Raw genomic sequence first — 21,374 nt, 5'->3', positions numbered from 1 at the left:
AACCAGGACTTAAGTCTCTGTGAGCAAAGGGCAGTTCTCTTAAACATTTGCTGCTTTTTGAGATCTAGGAAGCCATTGTTCATCTTTTTCACTCAAATAACAAAATCAATTGAACAGGGGGAAGGATTGGTTGCAGCAAATTGGCATGATAGAAGAAGGTAGACATGGTCTAACATGGAAACAGTTAAGTCCCAGGCAGACATGATGGAGACAATGATGCAAAGAAGTGGTTCAAGCAAGTAAATAAAATTGCAGAATGGATTTTAACCTATTTACAGTTTTTTAGTGAATTGCATTTACACTCTCATTTCAGAGTCACATAAAAATATCCTATAAAATTCAGAAAGAAACGTATTTGTTTCTTCTCCCTTTGTTAAGTTTTAGGGTTTGAATTTTGAATAAAAACCATTAAAACTTCTATAACTTTTCTCATTTAGTAAAGCAAACCATGTCAAAGAGCTATTTTCAGAACCCTTAGGCAATCCTAGTTACTAGAGCCTTTATTTTTAATTTAGTTTTTATTTACGATGCCTCATAACTATCTTGAAAAATACGTCTTTCAGGATATTCTTGAACATTAAGTACAGTATTGCCAACGCGGCTTTAATCAACTTTTTGACAGTTGTTTGGGGGGAATTACAGTGATGAATACTCATTTATCTATTTCATGTCACTTATTTAACAACAGTAGTTCAAAAAGAAAATATATTGATAGAGTCATAGTTGTGTTTTCAGGTTGATATTTCTTTCTTGTAATCACAGTTACCTCAGTTAAAAATGTTGAAATTGAATACCTGTGTAAAGATCAAGAGGGTGATTCAGACATCATCATTTTCTTGCTTTACTGTGGGCCCACCATGAAACATAAGCTATAGAGAAGAATCCGTCATATTCTAAGGCCTCCTAAAGATATTTGTGGGGAATTTAATCATGTCCTATGGCCTGTGCTAAGCACTAAAATTACAAAGAATTTTTTTAAAAATTACCCTCTCTTCCTAAGGAGCTCAGAATCTAGTACATTCTATAATATTTAATCTTTCCTTTTTATTCTGTAAGTAAAGCGTCAACATTACTTGCTTTATGGTGAGCAATTCTATCCTTCTGTTACAGGTAACTAAACAAGGTCACCAAGTCCAGTCCATTTTCTGTGCCTAAAACCAGTGTTAAATTTTCCTTCTTATCTTGTGAGATGAATTTATTCAATAAGCGCAAATCCTAATATGAGCATTTATCATGTACTGCTCTAAGCACTGCTAATGTAAAAGAGTGAGAAATGTGTATAGCAGGGGAGACAGACACTTAACAAAGGACAGCACTTAGAAAACCACTCAGGCAAAGAACTCTAAGTGCATGGTCTTGTTAAGTAGGACAAGGGAACATTTGCTTGGGGAGATGATATTTAACATGACTTCTGAAGGGTAACTGAAGGTAAGAAGAGGGGTGAGAGATGAGACTGGTGAGGTAAACAGGGCCCTAAATGTAACATTGAAGGAGTTTGGGCCTTATCTTAAAGGCAAGAGAAAGCTATCTGGAGGGTTTTAATTAAGGGGGTGACATGATCCAAATGACTTTTTGGAAGAATGGATACATTGTATATTATACTGTCTTAATTACTATAGCTTCATAAGAAATATTGCTGTTTATAGAACAAACCTCTTTACTTTTTCATCTTCACAAGCGTTTTGACGACTTTGGGGCTTTTGTTCTTCATATAAATTTTAGACTCAACTTACAAGATCTGTAATCAATCAATCAGTCAATCAATCTTGTCAATATTCTTACTGAATTTACATTGGATTGTGAATTATATCACATTTCTGAATTATGGAAATTTTATTTTTTACTTTATTTTTAAATTTTTATTATTATTTTTAATAGATCTTTATTGGAGTATAATTGCTTCACAGTACTGTGTTAGTTTCTGTTGTACAACAAAGTGAATCAGCCATATGCACACATATATCTCCATATCCCCTCCCTCTTGAGCCTCACCGAGCTGATTTCCCTGAGCTATGCTGCTGCTTCCCACTAGCTATCTATTTTACATTTGGTAGTGTGTATATGTCCATGCCACTCTCTCACTTCGTCCCAGCTTCCCCCTCCCACCCCATGTCCTCAAGTCTATTCTCTATGTCTACGTCTTTATTCTTGCCCTGCCACTAGGTTCATCAGTACCATTTTTGTTTTTTTTTAGATTCCATATATATGCGTTAACGGTATTTGTTTTTCTCTTTCTGACTTACTTCAGTCTGTATGAAAGACTCTAGGTCCACCCACCTCACTACAAATAACTCAATTTTGTTTCTTACGGCTGAGTAATATTCCATTGTATATATGTGCCACATCTTCTTTATCCATTCATCTGTCAAAGGACACTTAGGTTGCCTCCATGTCCTAGCTATTGTAAGTAGTGCTGCAATGAACACTGTGGTACATGACTCTTTTTGAATTATGGTTTTCTCAGGGTATATGCCCAGTAGTGGGATGGCTGGGTCATATGGTAGTTCTATTTTTAGTTTTTTAAGGAACCTCCATACTGTTCTCCATAGTGGTTGCATCAATTTACATTCCCACCAACAGTGCAGAAGTGTTCCCTTTTCACCACACCCTTACCAGCATTTATTGTTTCTAGATTTTTTGATAATGGCCATTCTGAGTTTTGATTTGCATTTCTCCAATAATTAGTGATGTTGAGCATCTTTTCATGTGCCTCTTGGCCATCTATATGTCTTCTTTGGTGAAATGTCTATTTAGGTCTTCCGCCCATTTTTTAATTGGATTGTTTGGTTTTTTGGTACTGAGCCCCATGAGTTGTTTGTATATTTTGGAGATTAATCCTTTGTCTGTTGTTTCATTTGCAAATATTTTCTCCCATTCTGACGGTTGTCTTTTCATCTTGTTTATGGTTTCTTTTGCTGTGCAATAGCTTTTAAGTTTCATTAAGTCCCATTTGTTTATTTTTGTTTTTATTTTCATTACTCTAGGAGGTGGGTCAAAAAAGATCTTGCTGTGGTTTATGTCAAAGAGTGTTTTTCCTATGTTTTCCTCTAAGAGTTTTATAGTGTCTGGTCTTACATTTAGGTCTTTAATCCATTTGGAGTTTATTTTTGTGTAAGGTGTTAGGGAGTGTTCTAATTTCATTCTTTTACATGTAGCTGTCCAGTTTTCCCAGCACCACTTATTGAAGAGGCTGTCTTTTCTCCATTTTAAATTTCATCTTTTTATGATTGATTTCTTACCTAATTGAATTGTCAGAGGTCACATTCTATATGATACTGATTCTTTAAAATTGGTTGGAACTTTTAATGGAATAGCGAATGAGTAATTTGTACAAATGATCTTCATGTGCTCAATAAGGATGTGTGTCTTCTTATTGCTTGGGTATGAAGTTTGATAAATGGGTTCTAGGTATTTCCACCATAAGCTTCTTTACCATAAACATCTTTGCCACAGGCATTTTTGCTGCATAAGTAATTGGCCATAAGACAGTTTTGCCGTAAAAGATAAAACAACGAAAAATAAAAGAGAGACGTTAGAAAGGGCGTAACGAAACATGAAAAATGAGTAACAAAATTAAAAAGACTTTATTGCAAAATACAAAATATCTGAATACATTCAACGTGCGTGTAGACTCATGACAATACTGTGCAAATAACTGACTTTATTCTGTGGGTTGCACCTAAGCACTTGCCTTCCGAGTCTTTTGCTCATCATATTACATTCTTTTGTTGTTTATTGATTTGTCTCCGTGTTCAGCATCCCAATTTTCACTAAAATGTCTTCCTTCTTTAAGAAGGGTATTAATTTCCAAATACTGGGAAGCATGTTTATAACAGCTTTGTACTGTGTTGTGAAAGCCTCTGCACTGTTGTTTGTTCTTAGCATTTTGTCACATGTCCATTGACAGACATTACAGAGTTCTGTGGGAAACACGGTTTCACTTCTGTGCCTTCAAGGCCCTCGGCCTCTTTCTCCTCCCATGTAGTGTGTTTCAAAAGAAGAAACCAACTCTTGGGGCAGATCATCACCATCTGTCATGTTTTTTGTATTGTGTATATCAAACCAAACCATCAGCCAAGTATTTTATCTTCTATGGCAAAATTGCCTTACAGCCAATTAGTTATGTGGCAAAAATATTTTCAGCAAAAATGCATGTGACAAAGATATTTACAGCAAAGAAGATTATGGTGAAAATTCCGGACATGTGATAAATATACTATTCAGTCAGACTGTCTTCATTCTCTTTATTTTTACCTTCTGAGCTCTTTGGAGAATAGGACCTTCTCATCATTTCATTGTATCTTGTAACCTCTCCTTTATATCATCTATTTTCTTATTTCTCTATGCTGTATCCTGGGGGGGATTCCTTCAGATCTATTTGCCAGTTTATTAATTCTCTCTTCCTTTTGTTTAATCTGCTGTCGAACCTGTCCATTAAGGTAGTAATTCCACAAATATATTTTTCATTTCTAAAATTTAAATCTTTATTAAATCTGCGGGCGTCTCACTGCTGTGGCCCCTCCCATTGTGGAGCACAGGTTCCAGACGCACAGGCTCAGTGGCCATGGCTCACGGGCCCAGCCGCTCCGCGGCACGTGGGATCCTCCCGGACCGGGGCACGAACCTGTGTCCCCTGCATCGGCAGGCGGACTCTCAACCACTGTGCCACCAGGGAAGCCCCGCCAAGTCATTTGTATAGTCTGTGATACTAGTTCATTTTTAAATTTTACTTTTCATTTCTTTAAATATTTCATATATAATTTTTATATATTCCATATTTGATGCCCCTACTATGTAAAAGGTTTTGCTAGTCTAATTATGTTGTTCTTTGTTTTTGCTGGCTCTTTGTCAGACTACTCTTTCTCTTTCTGTGTTTCTCGGTCCTTCAATTAGAAGTGCCTTTGTTTGATCTTATTCCATGGGAATCCCTAGAATGTAAATAGGTGATGCTTTCACCAAAGAAGTTTTGATGATGGGAACCTGAGGGCTTTTAGGGGACACCATGTGTTCCTGCCTTAATATGGGGAGGAGAAGTTTGGATTTATCTCCCTCATCTACTGCTGGTAGAAGGCTTGATCTCCTTAGGGCATAATTAATTTTTGACATTTTTACCCTCAGCGAAAACCGTGTGTTTTTACTTTGCCTAATGTATATTGTTCCTACTTTCTTTATAGCACACAGCTTTTGCTTTATTCTGTTTTGTGGGAGAGGCAAAAGAAAGGCCCCCTCAGAGATTTTCTTTACTTCCCGAAAATCCTAGTAATGCTTTAAAATTCGTGTCTTATCCAGAATCCACTTGTATTGTGACAGGAGGACCGTTTAAGGTCTGTGGTCTGCCTTTACTGCCATAAGCAAAACAAGTTCGGGATTTTAGCTTAAACATTACAGTGATTGATAATAATGTTTTTGAGAATAGAACCACAGGAGGAGAATAATGTGTGACAAGTTCCATTTTAGACTTACTGAGCCTGAGATGTCTGTGATATCCACATGCATGTAAGCCAATAGATAAATATTTGGGCCTAAAATTCAAGAGAAGAATGTAGACTGAAGATAGAGATTTATGCATAATTAACATAAAGATGTTAATTGAAATCATAGGTATGGAGGAGATTGCTAGTGACGGTGCATATAGAGAAAAGACAGGCCAGGAAAGATGCATAAGAACCACCAACACTTAAGGGACAGAAGGAAATGGAGATGGAGTTGTTAGACAGGTATCAGAAAACGGATGAGTGTGTGTCACAGAATCCAAGACTAGAAAGTGGACAGACTGTGCCCAGTGCTAATGAGGTAGCAAGAGTGTACGTGGAAGACTTAGTAGCTAAGGAGATATTTAAAAACATTGGTATGAGAGTTTCAATTAAGTTGGACTGGGTAAAAACAAGTTTGTGGGAGTCTGAGAAGCCCTAGGCTGATCAGTCTTTCTGGAATTCTGACTGAATGGAAGGAAAAGCAGGATGATGTTGGGGTGCATGTGGAGAAGAATGAAGACAGAGTTTTTAAAATAAGATTGGACATGCTTGAGTATGTTTAAGTGCTGCCGATAACAAGGCAGGAGGGAATTAGAGATGAAATATTGAAGAGCAAGGAGGGGGTCAGATGAGCAGGTTCACAGTACCTGAGAAGGTGGGCTGAGCTGGGCCAGAGTAGAGGTTGAGAGAACAGCTGTGTACCATAGACCCCATCCATCCTAACAGCGGGAAGGACAGGTCAGGTTCAAGTAAGGATGGTGATTTGTAAATAAATTTAAAGAGTTCTTGCTGATGATTCTTATCAAAGAAATAAAAAGTGAGCCCAAGGATAAAATTGGTAGAGGCATTATGGGATGGCAGTTCTAAGTAGAGTGGAGAGGGTTTGAAATTGATACTGAGGATAATCTGAGAGGAGATTAGCAAAGCAGGGCAGTATTGCCAGGCAGCACAGAAGGCCCCTGCTGGGCATGCAGGAAGTAAGTTTGTGGAGCTCCCAGTGGGAGGCTATAGGATTGTTCTCCAGCTCAGGCATGGGAAAGGCAGAGTTTTTACTATATTCAGTACTGCAGATTTTCTAAGAAGGTGTTGTGGAAAAAAGAAAAAGGCAACATGCTTAAAGGTACTGAAAAGAGAGGTTGAAGTGATGGAAAAAAGGAGACTAATGGGAGAAAATCATTGTGCTTGGGCTTTCTGCATAATCACAGGATAAGAAGTATGTGAGTGAACAGCTACATGGATAGACTGAAAATAGGACAACTGAATTTATGATTTCAGAACTAAAGCATTCCCAACCACAGGGTGTGAGGATGATAACGAAACTGGAGTCAAGCAAGAGATCATGAGATCACTGAGCTGAGAAGATGCAGGAACTAAAGTTTGGGGAATTGAATGGGCCGCTAGGATGCTGAAGGAGGGAATAAGCTGTATCATATTTACTTAGTGACAAGGAAGCCATCTTTGGAGCTCTTCCTGAGCCAGCAGTATGGTGAATTGTACTTCACTAATGACAAGAGAAGTTTAAGAAAGGTGTTTATTCAATAATAATTTTCAAATGTGGGTAAGTACCATCCATGTACAGAATAGTTATCTTCTACTCAAGGCCCACCAGAGGGATGGAGTCCTTTGAAGCACAAAGAGGTAGGGAGAAACGCCAACTTCTAAACCATGAAAGTTTGCATGTTGGAGATTGTTACTGGTAAATGTCATATTATTTATTCTTGTGGGCTATAAATGAACAATACAATATGCACCTTTTCCTCATGTAGCTCTGCTAAGGAGAAGATAGACTAAGTGATTACCTGAGTGCTGTTCAGTCCTTTGCTTGGGTGGTTTTGAATATTTCATAAAGGAAAAAGAAAATTTTAATTTTAAATATCCATTCATCCTGTGGTGGATTATTTTTCAAACAATAAAGTAGTATGGGGCAGTTACCACATTTTTAAAATTTAACATTACCAATTTCATGCGAATGGAATACATTCTCTCTTCACACACGTAAGCATGTTTTAAACCTTATCTTTATGCACACGTTTTTCTTCTAGTGTGAACGTTTCCCATCATGTCTTTTATAAATAAACTGACATAAAATTTAGGTTAAGATAAAAAGTAATATGAAAGGTTAACAGCAGAAATGGTGGAATCCAAGTATCTAAAGATGGAAATGCTTTCTAACATTCAATTGTTTTCTCTTGTCTATTTTATATACTTTATACATAAGTAAAATCTATAACTGTAGTCCTGTACAAAAATAATGCATTCCTCATCTTTATTTGAGAGGCTTTTGTGCTTTACAGCCCAACTAATTTGATATAATTTTAAAACATATGTATGATCACTCAAATTGTCTTCCCCTTTGTTTCTCTTACCAGTCAAAAGAGAAGCTCTGTGACACCACAGAGCCAGTGGAACGTTCTACTCAAACCACCACCATACGAGCAACGAGCACACAATTCAGGGTCCTGACGACCACCAGAAGAGCAGCGACACCCCGGCTGCCCACCAGCCTGCCCACAGAAGGTGCCCTGGAGATACTTTTGCTTTATTACTGAAGGAGGGAAAACTCACTGTGTTGACATGCACTGGAGAAGCTCTCCAGGGAGAAAGTTATTCTTTGGCAAACTGGATTTCGTAGGGATGTCTGAAAGGGAAAAGACAAAATTATTATGGAATAAAAATATGTGCTGGGTTCTTGTTAATGTATGGATGCCTTTTATTGAGATGTAGTCTTTCAGAGTGATCCTGGCTACTAGTCCTCCTTAGAAAAGAAATAAAGACTTCCTTTCATATTGCTAAACTTTGTAATAACGGCAATCAACATTTTAGTCACAGGATAGAAAGGCAAAATGCACAGAAAATGTCCATTGATTTTGGATTCTGAACACTAGGTAATCCTACTTATATGCAATTCTATTAATATTTGCCTGGATACAGTCAATAAAATATGCTGGTCTATAACCTGTAGAGAGGCACTGTGTATGACACAGAAATTGTACTTGAAAAACATTTCCTTTACCAGGAAAGGCAAAAATACTAGAGAACATTAATGCATGAGCACAACTCATTGGGGGAAGAAGGTATATTAGCCTAAATTTGTTTACCATCGATTCTGAAAGGTACCACTAGGGAGAAATGTGAGACCGCTTGGCCAAGAGTAAGCTTTAAGGGGGAAAACATGGTCTTATTTGTTTACTTTCATAAACCTTGCTTTCATTTAAATAAGATATTAAATTAAACTTGAATCTTTTCATTGAAATTTAATTGGATATTAAAAGTTAACTGGAATAAAGTGATAAAGTGAGGTGGAGGATAGCTAGCTGCTAAATTATTTTATTGCTTTTAAAACCAATGTTATATTTTAATCCATCTTATTGTGGGTTGTTATATAGCCTGAGAAAAGTATTTTTGTAATTTGAATCCTATCCTTTAGAATGAAATATACCACTGAAATATAAAAAAGCACATTCTACATTTTGTTCACATAGGACAAGATCTTTTCGTATATGATTTTGGTCATATTTGTTAGCAATAAGTAAGCACTTAACTTTTGAAGTTGAATTTGTAAATACAGACGAATATTTACTATTCCAATTAACTTGGAATTTTCTTGATTTTGATTTTTAAAATAAAGACTGTAGAGTCTATTACAATAAATCATTTTAGAAAATTAAAATAAATGTATTTTAAGTTAAAATTACAACAGTGTACTTTTCTCACAGCTCTTAAGAGTCATATAATAATTTACTGAAGTCTCCATCTTGCAATTTCAGTAAGAAAGTTTAGTATTACATCATATAACCTGCGACCTGCTCTCACTGCCATAGAAATTTACTCAGTAAAATATCAAAAGCTATTCCTGTTATAGTTAAGGCATTGGTAGACAATTACTGATCTTAAGATTTGTGCACCTTAAAATTTTTTCTGTTATAACTTTGACTTTTCTCTTCCAGATGATACCAAGATAGCTCTACATCTAAAAGATAATGGAGGTAGGAACTGATTTTTTTCTTTTATAAAAGTTTTTAGATACTAATCTATTTCATCTATTTAAATATGGAAGGGACTTGTGAACTTCTAAATATAGAGTAAGGTTATATTTCTTTCCCTGCTGGCATGTAACATAGGAAGAATTCAGCAGTTGGCTTGAAAAGTCAAATTGTTTCAATAGTGGAATGAAATTCTAATCTTTGTATTTGCCTGTAAAACTACAAGACACCAATGACCAATTATAAAGTGAAAATTTATCCACACACCTTGCTGTGCCTTGTCGCCGTCATCCTAGGTTTATTAGTTGCACATGTGACTATCAAGGCTTTGAACGATATTGACTAAAAATTTAAAAATAGTTCTTTTCCTATTAAATTATGTTACTTCATATTTATATGTGCGGCTCTATCATAGAATGCTGGATTTCATAAAAGAGATGTGTTATTAGTAATTGTTTATTCAGCTCAGGAAGGGGGTTTCCTCTTCTTAGCAGCACCTCTTACGTAAACGTGGGTACACTGTGATACTGACCTAGACACAATTTCACTTTTGCAGCCCCAGATGAAATCCTAAGTCAGAATCCAATATATACATTGTTAGGGATGTTTTTCTCTATAACTGTAGAGAATAGTTCCTAAATTACTCAGTCTAGGTCAAGTAACAATTACTTCTGTGTTTTCTTAGGTTACTATATATGTATATCTATATCTTTAGATCAGTCCACTTAAAAGAGAAGCTGCTTAGCCTCTTCATATATATCATTATTACATCGTTTGTCCCTTGTCTTGCTTCTGTAGCAAAGTGTTTTATTTCATTAATTTCTTATTCATTATTGTATTAATGCAGTAAGTGGATAGCTTAACAGATGACCATTTGCCACATATACACGCTAGAAATAAAATCTTGGTGCTTGAAGGGACTTTAGCAATCCCCTAGTTCAAAATTTCTCAGAGCAGGATGTTAGTGAACCTAAGTCTTCATGTTGGGGTTACCTCATTTTGAGAGAGGGTATATAGTATGAGATGAATGAAATGGAGGAGGGGTACCCAGAGGCTTCTGTTGTATTTGTTACATTTAATTCTTAACATGGGTAGTGGTTACATGTGTGTTTGTTATATTATTCTCCTGCTGTCTTTTTTTTTCTTTAATATGACTAAAATATTCCATAATGCTAACAGAAAGAACAAAGGATTCATGTGATCAAATAGGTATGAGATACTCTGGGTGAAAGAAAATGAAAGAGATTTATTTTCTGGAAAACTGTTTAAAACTTTTACTGTTCGTTCGTGAATTCATTCATTTATTCCTGCCTAGTGCCTGCTAATTGCAAGGGATTGTTACATGCTTGCTGCTATGGTAGTGAAAAAGGTTTAGACAAATTCCCTGCTTTCAGAGAGCATAGATTCTAAAGAAATTTCAAGATGGTAATAAAGATTTAGTACCTGGCATTTCTCTGCTATTTGGTCATAAAAACTTTTTACAAATAGCATCTCAATGACTTAATGTTTTGTGGAATACATTTTGCAAAATAGTTTTCTAGAATATTACCAACTATCTCAAGGAAAATCCCTAGTTTTGTTTAATGCAGCAAGGAATCATAAAACTTTGAAGATTTTCTTAACTCAATGCATTAAAACTATCTTATGATGCTGAGACATCAAGTTAAGTAAATTCCAAGATTGAAATGGAGGACGTTTCCTCTTTTCTGTCATACTAGAAAAGTTGACTGTTGGGTTTTCAGGTGATATTTAGATCATTAATATGCATCAGGTACCCATCAGAATTCCAAACTATCACAATAAGACTTAAACATGTCTATACATTGGAACTCTTTTCACAGCTAGGTTTGTTTATAAAGCACTTTTCCTAAAAGTGCAGTTAGAGCAGACCAACCTGACCAGTGTTAAGACAAATGTTCCTGTCGAAGAGTTCTTAAGGGATATCACACATTACTTTTTACAGCGACTTTATTAAGATAACCTGCTGTCATTGCTTTTTATTTTATGGAATATGGAGATGTAGGAAGGATTGCCAATTTAAATCCAACTTCGTTCGTTAATTAAAACGAATTCCGTTGAAAACAGAATTCAGCATCGTTCTCCTCCTCCCCCCTCCAGCTTAACATTTTTGCAAGATTGAGGTAATAATGAAAAAGGATGCCTAATTTAAATGTTTTCTCACATTTATTGAGAATTCTTTTCAATGCAAGCTAAGACATTTTTATAAATTGCTATGTATTCAAAGAAATTCAGCACATTTTCTTTCTCGATTTAATTGGCTGTTCTTAAAACCATTTTAATTTAGAGGTCTGTATTTTCTAGAAAAGAGGGTGACATTTTTCAAAGCAGTCAATGTGTAGCTAGACTCTGCCTTTACATACATCATCTTCTTTAGATATTGGATTACCTTGGCTCTGAGTCTTCCTGGGATATTTCTTTGAGTTAAAGTAGTTGATTTTCTTAGTGGAATCCATAGCTGACATGAGTATATATTCACTTTCCAGGAGATTTTCCTTCATCTTTGATATGAAAACATAAAATACTACTGTGCAGCTGGACACCAAAGAAACACGACAGGGATTCTCATTCACAGGACGCAAACTGAGTTCCAGTCTGCTAAATCACTCTTGATAAATCTCAGTTGTGCATTGTGTTTCCTGCTACATTTAGATTAGGTCTAGGTAGAGCCTCTGCAAATTTCAGGCTAGTCGTTTGATTGGAGAAATTTTATTAGCCTTCAGAGTTGAGTGAAAATTCTAGGCTGTGTAAATAGTTTGGAGAAAAGAAACTGAAAAAATCTTAAAAAAGAGAATGATTCCTAAGGAGTGCAGGTCCCCTTAGTAAGATATAGCATTGATTTACCATGGTAAATGGCTGAATACAAAAACTCAGCAGAACTAATATAAAGATAGCATTTTATCTCCAACTGAAATATTCCTACTCGCATGTTTATAATATTAAGTTTCGAGTGATACAGATGTCTAATTAAGTATCATTTCTGCTCCCTTATTTATGTGAAGGACTGGAGAGGAGGAGGAGGAAGTAGGAGGAAGAAATGAAGGAGGAGAAGGAGGGGGGGAGGAGGGGGGAAGAAAAGAGAAAAGAAGATGAAAGACACTCTTTCCTATGTTCCAAGCACAGTTCCAAATGCTGTACGTATATTAACTCATTTAATTCACACAATACCCCTGTAATTGGTCCTATTTGTATTTCCATTTTATAGCTGAGGAAACGAAGGTACAGAAAAGTAAGTTTACCTGGCTGGTACGTGGCAGAGCTGGGATGTGAATTTATTTAGTCTGGATGTGGATCCCAGGTCCTTGGCGGCCTCACAGCATGGCTGCTCCCTTGCAGTTGAGGCCTCTTAGAAGCTTTACAGGGGAGATGCGGCTGTAAGGAGTTTTACTCACACCTACTATAACTGATTATACTTAGAAGTATTTGGAAATGAAATTTCCTCTTCCCGTGTAATTATGCATTAGTTTCCATTTTAACCTTTCTTTGGAAAACAGTGCATTCATTCTCCTGTGTCATTGAGTCGTGTCTGAAGCACTGGGATGTGTTCTGCAAACTACAGGGCTACTCTGTGTTTATGATCAAAAACTAAGTTCTTTCAACCTTCTATGTTTCTCGAGAAATTCAGGTTTAATTCTCCATTAAGGGGTTCCTAGAAAGTATTCCTTAAATATATGTATTTCTGTGGATAATGGTTATAAGCACTTAAAACTACACCTTCCTTGGGTTTTCAAATTCTGGCAAAAGCTTTTTTAAGAGTCGCATTTTTAAGGAATTACCTAGCTATATATTTTAGCGGTACAGCTATTGAATGCCTTCTTTGGCATTTAATTAGTTGCTTCCAAATGACACTCACCAACTAAATAGAAATGTAAATGTCTTCAGGATGCAAACTGGATAAAAGTATATTTAGGGCTGGCTGAAAAAGGTTTGCAAGTTGAATCAATGGCAAAGCCTTTTAATTGAGAAATGAAATCTTCAACCAGATTCAGCTCAATTTAGCAAATTGAGTTGTACCATTCTGCTGCACTGCAGATGTTAAAATTATTTCAAGCTCTAAAATCCTGTGTTTGATTTTATTATTTAAAATTTGTTGACTGAGATGTATCAGAGTACCAAAAACTGCATTCTCTCTTGGTTCCTCTGAAGGTTCTTTCCTTTGATAAAATTAAGTTTCTTTTAAAAATATATTTGAATGTAAGTTCTTAATTGCTAATGATATTTAAAGTATTGACACTCCAGACAGAATTGTTGTGTCATGCAGGTGGCACTGGTTTGTCATTTCTTCTTATTGCTAGGAAGTCTACTAAACTTGGATTCTGAAAGGCTGCGTGCTTGAGTCGGAAGTTGGGGTTTTCATCGAAGGGATGCTGAAATAACTACATTAAGCAGTTTGCAGAACATGATTAACTTAATTCTGGGGTAAAATCTGCAAAGGGATTGATTTCAAAGAGCTAATACAGAAATACTTTGAATGAACTACAGAATGGCCGAAATTCTGATGCTGTTGTATTTAGATTTCTATTTCTGAACATATAAGACTTTTCATCCAAAGATAAAATGTTAGAACATTATTCTGACTTATTCACTAGACTACCTCTAAGGTTGTATTTTTTTACCTAGTCTGTAGCAACTGATCAAGTGTCTAGTGTTTCATTTATCATTCAGTCAAATTATTTTTTGACTTTAATACATAAATCATTAAAGTAACATATCTTTCACTTGTTTCCCTACCTTCCCTTGCTATTTTTTTTCATCTACTTCTTTCCCATAGATCACAGTCTTGTAAGCAAAGGGAAACTGTTATTACCTTTTGACAGACTATTGAATATCTATCACTTTCTGTTTCTAAAACTGTAAAGTATCTTGGCATTTGGTTTTATCTTTTGCTCTGTTTGGCTACTTTTCATGATAGCACTAACTCTGTAATAAAGTGTATATGTGCCATAATAGTGAAAATTTCTTATATTTCAGAATATTATTTTGAATGTTCCCTAGGATTAAGAATTTCTCTCCTAAAATTTTGTCCGGAGTAGTGGTTTTCAACTTTACATGTACATGGGAATCATCCAGTTATCCTCATCTAATTTTATTATTCTGGCTCATAAAACCCCAATGCTCAGACTGTTCTCCATACCACTTAAATCTCAGCCTAGGGAGCTGGGATGCAGGCATCAATACTTTTTAAACCCTCAGGTGATTCCCACGTAAAGTTCAGTTGAGAACGAATGGTCTGATGCAATTCTTCATAAATATTAAAAAGCATCGGAATCACTGGAGGAAGAGAGAGTCTTGTTAAAATGCATTTTCTGCTTTAGTAGTTCCAGGGTGGAGCCCAAATCTTTGCAGTGGCTTTCTAACAAATTCTCAGATAATGCAGAAACCATCAGTTCACAGACCACACTGAGTATCAAGAATTGCGTGAATTCTTGATTTCTTTCTGCCAGAATCCCCCAAATAAGAATGACATTTCTTACACTGAATCCACCCGTTGTTCCTTACCTTTACCTCATGACTCCTCTAAAGCAACACTTTAATTGGTGACAACAAGAAATTACCCCTGTCTACACATCGAGAATGTGTCTTGCTCAACAGAGGCAAGGGACCCAGCAGCATTACGTTTGTTATAGCTCATTTTTAGTATAGTATGTGAAAATTAGTCCATTTTAGCAGTTACAACTTTATTTATTTTAGTAAAAGTTACATTTTCTTTACTTTGTTGAACCATATGAAATTGCTTAATTTTTTTTTTAGGATTTTTGACCCACAAAAATTTTAATTTCATTGTTCAACCCAATTGTTTAAAAAAAAATTGTTATCCAGGATAGGAAAAGCGAAAGAAAAATCACATTGGAATATACATTTTCTCCTTTATTAGGATTTGTAGAGTTTATGCTGCTGATAGAACAAAATGATGTAGCAGCACCTCTCAAGAAATACACACACATGGCTTCCAAGAAGCAGCTCTAAATATACTTTTCATTTGCCATCAGCAGAATGTTTTACTACATCCTCTCATTGATCAATTCCTACCTTTCTTTCTGTGCTTATCTCCTATATAATTTTCTGTCAGCTCTCTTCTTGTCAGAAACCTGGGCTTGGGGATCTCCTGTTGGAGGAAAAAGATTTCCATATACCATTAGATTTGGAACCTGAGATTTATGAGGGGCCCCAGGAGCAGTTTTTGTGTGACCCAATATTTCTTGTGACCCTTCCTAGGGTAGTCAACATGTATAAAGTTATTATTATAGTTTTTTTTAGTATGAAATGCCTAGTGATCATGCTACTTATGCTACTAAAATAATGTGTATGTCACTAGAAAATTAGATCAACTTTCGTGTTGATTTGGCTTGACTTGATTTGATTTATTCAAGAAACATTTCTTAAACTACTATGCAATATGCCCATTAGTAGGAGATGGAGATACACAGATAAACAAGGGCTGTACATACTCTGAGGAAGCAGGTAGTCTATTGGGACGAGATAGAGTAGTAAATCAATAATTAAGTATAGTGTGGAAAGTGCAAAGATAGATTAAGGAAAAACCATGAGGGCAGAGAAAAGGCACCTAAATAAAGCTGGAATTATGGGAAAGCTTCCCAGAAGAGATGATGCTTGATCCGAGTTTTGAAGTGTGGTTAAGATGTGTATAGAAAAGGGACGGAAGAATGACATTTCAGCAGAGGGATCAGCAAAGACAGAGGCTCAGTAGCATGAAACATCAAAATCTATTTAGCTAACTCTAGAGTTGCCACAGTTTATTTGGTTAGGGTAAAGATATACACAAGTAGTGATGGATGGTGAGGTTGAAAGACAAGTAGGGGCTTCAGGGCTCATAGCCTTTAATGTTTAATGTTAGGCAAGGGAGTTTAAACTTTATCCTGAAGATACTGGGAGCCATTGACATCATTTAGACAAAGGAGTGTCATGAAAAGTTTTCCATGTTTAGCAGGTCATTCTTGAGGGATCGTGGGGAACAGATGGGAAAGGAGTGAGACTGAGACCAAGAAAACTAGTTAAGAAACTATACTAGTAATTCATAGAAGAAACAGTGAGAGGCTAAACTAAAGTAGTGGTTAATAATGGGAATAAAGGAGAGAGAATGGACAGGAGAAATATATTTAATGAGTACAAGCTACATAACGAATATCTGATTGGATGTGTGATTTATGTGATAGGATAGTGACTGAAATGGCTCCCAGGACTTGGGTTTAATTATATGGTGGATGATGGTGCTGTTAAGAGGGAAAACAGGAAGAGAAACAGGTTTTTAGGAGAGGCAAGGATTTAATTTGAGCATACTGACTTTGCAGTATCTGTGGGACATCCAAATGAAGATGTCCAGTAGGCATTTTTCTATGCAAATCTGAAACTCACTTGAGAAATACAAGCAAACGATATAAGTTTGGGCATCATCAGCATATAAATGATAGTTGAAGTTGTCAGAGTGAATGAGATTACAAAAGAATAATATATAAGTGAAGAGAGAAGAGGACTAAGGAGGGAACACAGCATTTGAGATTTTGTGAAGGAAACTGAAAACAGAGTAAAAGAGACAGCAGGAAAATCAGAAGAGTTTGGTACCACAGAAAACAAAGAAGAAGAAAATTTCAAGGAGGGAGTAGAGAACAATGTCAATGCCGCAGACAAGACAAGTTAAAAAAAAAAAAAAAACAGAAAAGTGACCATTAGATTAGGTAGCTTGTTGATATTTGTTGACCTTGACCTGGCAGTTCTACAGTCCACAGCTGCACAATCCCCAGACAGAATTTGAGAAGTTGATGGGAAATAAGGAAGTTGAAGTCAAACAGGACACGCTGCTACTTAAAAGAAGCTTGGTGAGAAGGGAAGTAGAGATTTCTGTTGTTTTATTTTAGGAGCATATTTACATGTTAGAGGTGTTGAGGAGAAAAAAGACATGAAAATAAGGAGTTGAGAGATGACTGAGAAAGAACTGATATATGTGCAAGTGGGGGCGGGTCAGTCCACATTAATGAAATGAGCCAGGTGAGAGGGAGAAATTGCGAGAGTTAATCTGAGCTTGCTAGTTTCTCAGTATAATAGGAGACAAAGCAATGGGGCAAGAGTGAGTGGGAGAGGTCAGAGTACGGTGTCCAGGAGTTGAAAGGACTCATAAAACATTTCTGAGGGGAATGGAAAAGGGAGCCTCCTATTAATGTATAAAGGGCATGCCAGTATGTATGTGGAGCCTGCTGACCTTGGTGACCATCCTTGGCGTTTTATGACATCAACACTAAGTGTTTTCATGTGAGCTTAAATCAATGCTTATGGCTCATGTAGTAAGCTGAACCAGTTTAAGCAAGCAAAAAAAAAATTTTTTTGTGAGAGAAAAGATATGCTATTTTTTAAAAGGCATAAAGCTTTAAAGACAGTATTTTAATCCATTAGATGGTAAATTTAGTTTAGTATTTTCAACAGCTAGGTTTTCAGTGGCTTACTGTTCCATTAAGACTAATTGTTGCTTTAATTTTATTCTGCAGTGTTCAAGTAATACCATGCAAGATTTAAAATGTACCTTGGGTAACAAGGACAGGCGCTAATTATTTAACACTAATTCATAACAGTACTATAAGCTACTGTGACCAAATGTTATTATTTCAGTTACAGTAATGAATTAACAACTTACTGGATAAAATTTCAACCATAAGTGATTTTAACACGTGTTAACATTATGCTCAGCAACTACTAAAGAAAAAATTTTTAAGTGTAGAGCTAAATTTAAATGGAATTCTAAGAAATATTTGTTTAACCTAAAGAAGGCAAGAGAGGAGGGAAAAATTGACCACGTAATGGATGAATTCAAAGGAAACAAATAGCAAAATGGCAGACCAAATTCAGCCATACCAATAAATTATATTAAATATAAAGAGAATAAACACTCCAATTAAAGACATCGATTATCAGACTGACTTTTTAAAAACAAGATCCAATTACATACTGTTTATAAGAGATGTAAAATGATTTTAAGGTAAAAGATTTTGAGGTAAGACAATAGAAAAATATATATCCTGCAAACGTAACCATAGGAAAAGTTGAGTGGCTACTAAATATCAGACTAAGTAGACTTAAAGACAAGGAGTAGCAACAGAGGTAAAGAGGAACATATCAAATGATGAAAAGGTCATACATCAGGAAGAAGTTATAATTTTTTTTGATGTAGACCATTTTTTTTAATTTTATTTATTTTTTTATACAGCAGGTTCTTATTGGTCATCAATTTTATACACATCAGTGTATACATGTCAGTTCCAGTCACCCAATCCATCACACCACCATCCGCACCCCCCACTGCTTTCCCTTCTGGGCGTCCATACATTTGTTCTCTACATCTGTGTCTCAACTTCTGCCCTGCAAACCGGTTCATCTGTACCGTTTTTCTAGGTTCCACATACGTGCATTAGTATACGATATTTGTTTTTCTCTTTCTGACTTACTTCACTCTGTATGACAGTCTCTAGATCCATCCACGTCTCAAATGACCAAATTTCGTTCCTTTTTATGGCTGAGTAATATTCCATTGTATATATGTGCCACATCTTCTTTATCCATTCATCTGTCGATGGGCATTTAGGTTGCTTCCATGACCTGGCTATTGTAAATAGTGCTACAATGAACATTGGGGTGCATGTGTCTTTTTGAATTATGGTTTTCTCTGGGTATATGCCCAGTAGTGGGATTGCTGGGTCATATGGTAGTTCTATTTTCAGTTGTTTAAGGAACCTCCATACTGTTCTCCATAATGGCTGTATCAATTTACATCCCCACCGACAGTGCAAGAGGGTTCCCTTTTCTCCACACCCTCTCCAGCATTTGTTGTCTGTAGATTTTCTGATGATGCCCATTCTAACTGGTGTGAGGTGATACCTCATTGGGTCTTGATTTGCATTTCTCTAATAATTAGTGGCGCTGAGCAGCTTTTCATGTGCCTCTTGGCCGTCTGTGTGTCTTCTCTGGAGAAATGTCTGTTTAGGTCTTCTGCCCATTTTTGGATTGCGTCGTTTGCTTCTTTAATACTGTACTGCATGAGCTGTTCGTATATTTTGGAGATGAAATGAATCTACAGTAAGAAGCACAGGGGTTGCGGGGAAAGGGAATTTTCTGAAGGCATGGAGATGTTCTATATCTTGGTTTGGCTGATGATTACTTTGGTATATAAAAATTATCAAAATTTATCGATTTGTACACTTAAGATCTGTGCATTTCAAGGATGCAAATTTTAGTGAAAAAGAAAAAGAAAGAAAAAAGAGAAATTTTGATGCCCTTCTCATAAACTAGATAGTTTTTTTTTAATTCTTGTGAAGAAATTTTTCCAAGCTTCTTAAAATTATTAATGAAAGAGAGTAAAAAGTCTTATCCTTAGCAAACGAGCTTCTCTAATTAGTAGCATAAAATTTAACGCTCTGATTACTTGATTCATGTTTTGCTTTAAGTTACTCTTAAAATCTTCCCATGTAATTGCTAATAATGATAAAATTATCTAGCAATTATTGGGCTGTTAGTATACACCAGGCACTCTTCTAAGGGCTTTGCATGTTTCTCTCATTAATCCTTAGAGTACCCTATGAAGAAAGTAGTACTATAATCCCATTTTACGCATGAAGTATCTTACGCATGAAATATCAGAAGCACGGGATTTAAGTAATCTGTCTGGGATCTTACATCCTTACATGTCTGTAAGGGATATAGCTGGGCTCTACCACCAAACACTCTGCTGTCAGAGCACATGCTGCTCCCCATTGCCATCCTGTCCTACAACCTGGGAGGGCTGCTCCAGATGTGGCACTGAACCCGGAGGAAGAGTCCTCTTCACCCTGTACCTGTCAAAGCAGAAAGACAGATGCGTGTCCAAACCACGTAGCTAATGTGGAGCCTTAGTACCTGCACTCCTCTTAATCATGGCTCTACTACCAGATCAGTATGAGACGTTCTTGAAATTATTCATAACAATGGGATCCTTTCTCTCACTGAAGCTTAAGTGCATGTTGAATGAAAGCAAGGACATTATGTAGCCATTTGCCTGCCATTCTCCCTCTGTTAAAGCGGTCCACGATCTCAGCAAACACAAGCAGTGCCAACTGCCAGTTCGTAGTGAGAATGAGCCTTACGGGTCCTCTGATCCCATCCCCCAACACTTTGAGACCCAAACCCTTGCAACTATAAGAGTCATAGGAGTGCTGCATACCCACGGTGTGGGACCATTTTACAAAACTGATTTGATGGAAGAGATTAGGCTGAGACGAGTGCTCACCTGCTGGAGTAACCATATTCTATCCCACATTCAAAGAGTGGAACTTTAGATGCCAGGAAACTTGATATTCCAGGACCTAAGGGGCAGACAGTTGTGGTAAACACAGTTTTACAGCATCCTTCCTCCCAAGCAGGCTAGCTGACTCTGTCCCCATTAGAGGCATTATCTGAGCCATGCTGTGACAGTCCTGATGCTAGGTAGTAAACTATAAATACCCTGCAAAACTGGTCCCCAAAGTTTCAGTTTCTTCTTTCTACTCTTGCTATACATGCACATTTTATTAGTTCTGGTAACCCAAGTTTTTTTCCCAGTTTCCGATTCTGTCTTTTTGAGATACATAGCACATTCATCTAGTCCTGCCTGGGAGATTCCATACATCAAACTACAACAAATAACAAAAGGATTGTGTGGTTGTTAAGAGCATCAAGGACTAAGTTTCGATCCTGAGGTCCCCACAAGGGCCAAATTGTTGTCTCCAGCAACTAAATTAATCCATGCTTTCTTAGGAAGCACAAAGGTTCTCGTTAATTTTAAGCACAGACTCAGGTGTGAAAGACCTTGAGATTGGTTTAATATTCAGCAGTTTTCAAAAGAAGTTGCCTATAGATAATCACAGAAAGGTTGATTTCATTT

General features: G+C 36.4%; 1 protein-coding gene across 1 annotated transcript in view; it reads left to right on the top strand.

Annotated features, from left to right (window-relative positions):
• PLXDC2 (plexin domain containing 2) overlaps nucleotides 1–21,374 on the top strand; it is a 417,331-nt gene that overhangs the window by 340,629 nt on the left and 55,328 nt on the right. Inside the window, exons 12-13 of the mRNA XM_032622008.1 lie at nucleotides 7,844–7,991; nucleotides 9,422–9,460. Of these exons, the coding sequence (XP_032477899.1) occupies nucleotides 7,844–7,991; nucleotides 9,422–9,460 (187 nt within the window). The remainder of the gene's footprint in view (nucleotides 1–7,843; nucleotides 7,992–9,421; nucleotides 9,461–21,374) is intronic.

Source organism: Phocoena sinus, chromosome 2 (genome assembly GCF_008692025.1).
Source record: "Phocoena sinus isolate mPhoSin1 chromosome 2, mPhoSin1.pri, whole genome shotgun sequence".
Classification (NCBI taxonomy): Eukaryota; Metazoa; Chordata; class Mammalia; order Artiodactyla; family Phocoenidae; genus Phocoena; species Phocoena sinus.
The sequence above is the reverse complement of the archived record's forward strand: the minus strand, read 5'-3'. Positions and strand labels throughout refer to the sequence as shown.